At 38.6% G+C, this 6,787-nt stretch overlaps 1 protein-coding gene across 2 annotated transcripts in view; it reads right to left on the reverse strand.

The window, feature by feature from the left end:
- Positions 1–368: 368 nt before the first annotated feature.
- Positions 369–6,787, reverse strand: part of CD247 (CD247 molecule) — a 198,480-nt gene continuing 192,061 nt past the window's right edge. For both annotated transcript variants that reach the window (XM_077479748.1, XM_077479746.1), the window contains exon 8: positions 369–5,936. In XM_077479748.1, coding sequence (XP_077335874.1) covers positions 5,874–5,936 — 63 coding nt within the window. In that variant the 3' untranslated portion in view covers positions 369–5,873. The remainder of the gene's footprint in view (positions 5,937–6,787) is intronic.

Genomic DNA, 6,787 nt, shown 5'->3' on the forward strand with positions numbered 1-6,787 from the left:
GATCAGAGACTGGGGACATACTAGGAGATAGTGGAAGACTATGGCCCTTCTACTGGAGATGGTCAAAGTCTTAAGAGATTGCAGGAGACTGAGGACGCAATTTGAGTGTAGAAACACATTACATGAGACTTCCAGAGATCACTGCCAATCAATGCAACCTATGACCACATAGAAATCCATTGTCAATATATTTCTATAGTATTGAAGCTTCACGTTGATCCAGCATATACTGTATATGGTAGGTAAGTGAAAACCTTTGCACATAAGCACATCCCTGATGAAATACAGAAAATTGTTTGAATGCATTTTTTTAAAATTACGGTTATTGATTTTATTGGTGTTAGAAAAAAAAAAACTTACACAAGCCATACTTTACAAACTTTTTATTCTATGTATGTTTACATAAACCAGACATTAAAGCAAGGACTTCTAAGAGTTCTGTTTAAAATACAGTACAATGATATTTACAGATTATTGTAAAATTTCAGAAGGCCTCCGGGGAACTGCATATCTTCTTCAGCGAGGGTTCTGACGCTGATATTGAACAGTGAATTATGAAGACCACACCAGACTTGACGGTAAGTTAAAGGCACCCCCACCAGATAGGAGTTTGTACATACCCTCCTGCACCTTCTTTTAGATGTATTCATCCTTTCATTTCAGCTATCTCCTATGTTGACTTGCTGTATTTCAGGTAAATACAGTGCCTTGAAAAAGTATTCATATCCCTTGACATTTTCCATATTTTGTCATGTTACAACCAAAAACATAAATGTATTTTATGGGATAGACCAACACAAAGTGACACATACCCTGTTTCCCCCGAAAAATAAGACCTAGCATGATTGTCAGTGATGGTTGCAATATAAGCCCTACCCCCTTGTAGGTCTTATTTTCAGGGTAGGGCTTATTTTCAGGGGAAACCGGGTAGGGCTTATATTGCAGCCACCACCGACAATCACACTAGGTCTTATTTTCGGGGAAACGGTAATTGTGTAGTAGAAGAGAGAAATGATAAATGGTTTTAAATTTTTTTTTTTACAAATTAAAGATGTGAAAAGTGTGGGGGGTACATTTGTATGGCGCCCCCCTGAGTCAATACTTTGTAGAACCTCCTTTCACTGCAATTACAGCTGGAAGTCTTTTTGGCGATGTCTCTACCAGCTTTGCACATCTAGAGAGATATTTTTGCCAATTCTTTGCAAAATAGCTCAAGCTCTGTCAGATTGGATGGAGAGCGTCTGTGAACAGCAATTTTCCAGTCTAGCCACAGATTCTCAATTGGATTTAGGTCTGGACTGTGATTGGGCCATTCTAACGCATGAATATGCTTTGATATAAACCATTCCACTGTAGCTCTGGCTATATGTTTAGGGTTTTTATGCTGCTGGAAGGTGTCCACCTCAGTCTCAAGTCTTTTGCAGACTCCAACAGGTTTTCTTCTAAGATTGTCCTGTATTTGTCTCCATCCATCTTCCCTTCAACTCAAACCAACTTCTCTGTCCCTGCGGAAGAAAAGCCTCCCCACAACATGATACTGCCACCACCATGTTTCACAGTGGGGACGGTGTGTTCAGGGTGATGTGCAGTGTTAGTTTTCCGTCACACAGTGTTTTGCTTTTAGGGCAAAAATTTAAATTTTGGTCTCATCTGACCAGAGCACCTTCTTCCACATGGCCACCTGCAAATGGGACTACTTAGGACTTTCTTTCAACAATGGCTTTCTTCTTGCCACTCGACTAACAGTTGTGGACAGATTCTCCCACCTGAGCTGTGGATCTCTGCAGCTCCTCCAGAGTTACCATGGGCCTCTTGGCTGCGTCTCTGATTAATGCTCTTCTTGCCCGGCTTGTCAGTTTAGGTGGACGGCCATGTCTTGGTAGGTTTGCAGTTTTTCCATACGCTTTCCATTTTTGGATGATTGATTGAACACTGCACCGTGAGATGTTCAATGCTTGGGATATTTTTTTTTTATATAAATCTAACCCTGCTTTAAACTTCTCCACAACTTTATTCCTGACCTGTCTGGTATGTTCCTTATCCCTCATGATGCTGTTTGTTCACTAAGGTTCTCTAACAAACCTCTGAGGGCTTCACAACAGCTGCATTTATACTGAGATTAAATTACAGGTGGACTCTATTTACTAATTAGGTGACTTTTGAAGGCGATTTGGTTCCACTAGATTTTAGTTGGGGCTATCAGAGTAAGCCTTGGTTCACATTGGTGCGATTTGACATGTTGAATTGCATTCCAATTGCCGGCAATGTCACAGTCCTAATCGGTGTGACGTCGCATTTGCGGCACCGCACTAGTTTTGAAAATATCTTTCTGTACTACTTTTGGTGTTTTCGGGGTGCGATTTCCATTGACAACTGTACAGAAACCCGCACAGATGTCTCTGACATGCGGGAATGAAATTGTGCGAGTTCAGCTGAACTCGCACGACTTTATTCTCGCAGTCAGTGTGAACTGGGGCTAAAGGGGGATGAATACAAATTTTCACACTTTTCACATATTTATTTGTAAAAAATGTTGAAAGCAATTTATCATTTTCCTTCCACTTCACAATTATGTGCCACTTTGTGTTGGTCTATCACATAAAATCCCAATAAAATACATTTACATTTTTGTTTGTAACATAACAAAATGTGGAAAATTTCAAGGCACTGTATATGTAGTATTGTCTGGATGATCGATATTTATCCTATGTCTGTGGGTACCCTTTTATGTTCTAAACTTTAATACATTTCTTTCAAATATTGTACAGTAATGTAAAAGACGGTAAACTACACAACTTTTGAAAGGGACAATTAGACACAAGGAACGCACTTGTTGATACCTGCAGCCTTGGAAAGGGTCATTATAGCAATGCCAAAATCAGATCCCCCCCACCAGCATATCCATTGATTACTGGATTTTTAGTTCATATCAAAGCTGCCTCTGCTATCTAGCAGCTGTCCAAGATTCTCAGTAGGCAGGTATAATGCCCATAACTGTTAACATCCCAGCTCTACCAGCCAACTAGCATGCAGGAGAAACACAAAGGGAGTGAAGTTAAAGTGTTACTAAACCCAGGAGCCTGCATTCACTATATCTAGTCACCCACAGTACACAGAAATTCAATTATTTTAGTACATATAAACTGCTAAATACCCTTTCTCATCAGCAGTTTCTAGCAGTCGTGCGACTTCTATCAGTGTCTGGTTAAAGCTTGTAGGAGGAGTTTTCATTCTCCTCTGACTGTCCTTTGAGGCTGCATAACCCCTGGCCCTCTGTCTGGACAATGCTGATTGGCCCTGTGCTGATCACATGCACCCCCCCACCCCAACAAAAACACTAGCAACACACACACCAATGAGCATGTGCAGAGTTCCCCCTAGGGCTCTACTATCAGGAAAAAAAAAACAGCCTTTTTACACAATGTGCAGGATTAACCCTCCTTAGGTTCCACAGTGAGTATAACGGGCATGCTTTACTGCATGACTGATTTTACTGTTGTGGGTTTAGTAACACTTTTTAATACAGGGGTCTCAAACTGGTGGCCCTCCAGCTGTTGCAAAACTACAAGTCCCATGAGGCATTGCAGGGCTAACAATTACAAGCTTGACTCCCACAGGCAGAGGCATGATGGGGCTTGTAGGTTTGTAACAGCTGGAGGGCCGCCTGTTTGAGACCCCTGCTTTAATATAATCTGACTGAAAACCTGTTGGAGTTACATTCACATTTTAATTATCTGCAGAATTCAATAAAGCAGACATTTCATTTTTACCAAGACACTTAGGAGTAAAAAAAAAAAAAAATGCATAGCCATTTGTCTTGCAAATCTACATGGGCAAAAACTATCAAACAAATGTTTTATTATGGGCAGGGGTAAAATCCTGCTTATGGCCACTAGATGGAGCTGAAGGGCATAGGAAAAATATTTTGTATATGCTTTTCCTATGCTCCTCAGCCCCCATCTAGTGGCCATAAGTGGTATTTTACCCCTGCCCATAATAAACCATTTGTACGATAGTTTTTGCCCTATTTGCACATGTACATGCAGATTTGCTGGACAAATGGCTATGCAATTTTATTTTTATTTTTTACTCCTTGTAACTTTTTTTTTTTTTTTTTTACTCTTTGTAATGAGATATAATGTAACACTTCGAGAGAAGGCTAGAGGAAATTACCAAATAAATGTCACCAATGCCTTTTATGTATCTGCTAATTCTTTCTAGTGTTCTCTAGAATTGTATCTCTTGTCACAAAGATGCATGTATTCCTGTTGTGCTCATCAGCCCCATCTAGTGGCCACAATGCAGTATTTTTCTACTGCCCATAGTAAAAGAACACTCACTCAGAAGAAAAAATAGCCTAAAGAACATTCGCAGAGAACAAATGTAAATGCAGAATTGTGAGGCAAACTGCATTTTTTTTTTTAATAAGTTGACCCATCTAACAATAATTAAAAAAAAAAAAAAAAGGAAAAAAAAACCAGGAAAAATATAAGTTTTCTATAACAAGAAAATTTAAATATATATATATATATATATATATATATATACATACCGAAAATAAAGTAATACTCCTTTCTCAAACTCACTGAAAAGAGCTAGTTATAATTGCAAAAAAATAAATAAAAAATCACCTGTAGACGTGTATTTTTTATTTCTTTTTATTGGCGTTACTTTCCTTCCTATTTTTGTTCTAGGATCCGTAAGCGAGGGTCTGGCTGTTACTGCCCTGTCACTCTGCCTAACCTCACGCTGATAACATATGTTGTCTCCTTGCTCAAGAGTGTGCATAACACTTTCCAGCACCATATTTAAGGGGATTGTGAATGCCTATGGGACGCTATTATTTGATATCATACACTTTAGGGGAGAAAACATTATCATGTCGGACGGATTGGCAGGAGAGATACCTAAGATAACCTCTATAACAATCGATCTATTGTCAACAAGCCAATTGATCAATTTGCCATATGCAGGGAAAGGGGATAATCGTGCGTTATTGATTGCATCTCCGCCATTCAGTCTCGCGATCTTACAAATCAAATTACGATTGAATTCATGACCAAAGTCTCTCTATGCTGTGGATTGATGCATAACAATAATTTTCCACCCTCAATTTATTGGAATCTGACCTATATTGATCAGAAGGGAAGTTATAGCTATTTGACTGTTTGCCGATTCGATCATTTTGATTGAATTCAAATAACAGTGTGTGGCCACTATAAGACATTATTATTATTATTATTCATTATTCAGGATTTATATAGTGCCAACAGTTTGTGCAGTGCTTTACAATATGAGGGCACACAGTACACTTACAATACAAATCAATACAGGAAGGATCGGAGGGCCCTACTCGTTAGAGCTTACAATCTAGAAGGGAAGACATAGACAAGTCATAGTACAGTCACGCTAAATAAAGGGGGAAAGGATAAACCCTTTGTAAGCCATCATTGTTCATATAACATAGGAATGTTCCAGTTTTAAAAAAAAAAAATTTGCATAGCTCAGCCACGACTGGTTCCCTTTAAACGTTTTGACAATATTACTTATAGAATGAACCTGATGTCAGGGTTGTCATGGCAACCCGTGTGCCATAGTCGTCATTGAGATATAACCGATCTCTACAGCAAGCAACGTGACCTTTGCTGCTTCCATAGCGAGTCATGATTGCCCCTCGCTGTGTCAGTTACTACAGGAGAATGCTTCCCTTCCTTACAGCATGTAAATAATAAAGACCTTAAATTACCCATTTCTCTCTTTAAAAAAAAAAAAATATATATATATAGTATAATAAGGAAAAAAAATGGTTTGAAATTTTTTTTTTTTTTTTTTTTTGTTAGTTGATCCAGATTTCTCAATCACTCCACCCGTCCTCAGTGTTGGAGCTTCTTCATCTGAAGGCCGTCATACAATTCCCTACGGCCGGTATTTAACCCCTGAAATAGAAACAGAAGAAAACCAATGAATCTCCCAATGTTGGTGGCTACCAGTCATCCCTCTCCTCCCTCTCTCTTCCCCCTCCCCTTCCCCCACCCTCTCTCTCTCTTTTCATCCCTCTCCTCCCTCTCTCTTCCCCCTCCCCTTGCCCTCTCTCTCTCTCTCTCTCTCTCTCTCTCTCTCTCTCTCCATCTCATATCAATCTTTATCTCTCCATCTCTGTATTATTATTATTATTATACAGGATTTAAACCATGCCTGCAGCTTGCACAGCCATTTTCTCTTTTTAAAATAATTTATTGAGAATGATGCAATACAAGTTAATAATAGAAGTTTTAACATTGTATAGGGCTATCAAACTCAAATAAAGGAACTTCTCAGTTATTTATTTGGAATAACAATAGTACAGTTACCGTATAGAGAGTAATATGGGAATCTTTTATCAGTAAATATATGTGAAGTATATAATATATACTTCACACACATATATATATATTCTAATAATCTGAACAATAAACCTGGTATAATTTGCATAAAGGAAATTAATAATATGTCATATATTAAAGAATTAGACATAGAGAGAACTATGTTGGATAAATTGGTCTGTATTGGGAGCACAGCCATTTTCAAAATAAAGCATGACTGTACACGTACAGCCTAATTCAATGTAAGAGAGTCAGGCTACGTTCACACTTGTGCGTTGTGCGAACACACACAAAAATCGCACGCTTCCCCGCAATGCACAAAAAACGAGCAGCAACATTTTTTTCTCCCTAATGCAGTGAAAGTAATAAGGTAAAAATGTTTAGGCTTTGCAACAAATTTAATAGCACCCCAGCGATGAGTTTGA

Source organism: Lithobates pipiens, unplaced genomic scaffold (assembly GCF_037356315.1).
Source record: "Lithobates pipiens isolate NorthernLeopardFrog02 unplaced genomic scaffold, aLitPip1_a1.2 Scaffold_16, whole genome shotgun sequence".
Taxonomy (NCBI): domain Eukaryota; kingdom Metazoa; phylum Chordata; class Amphibia; order Anura; family Ranidae; genus Lithobates; species Lithobates pipiens.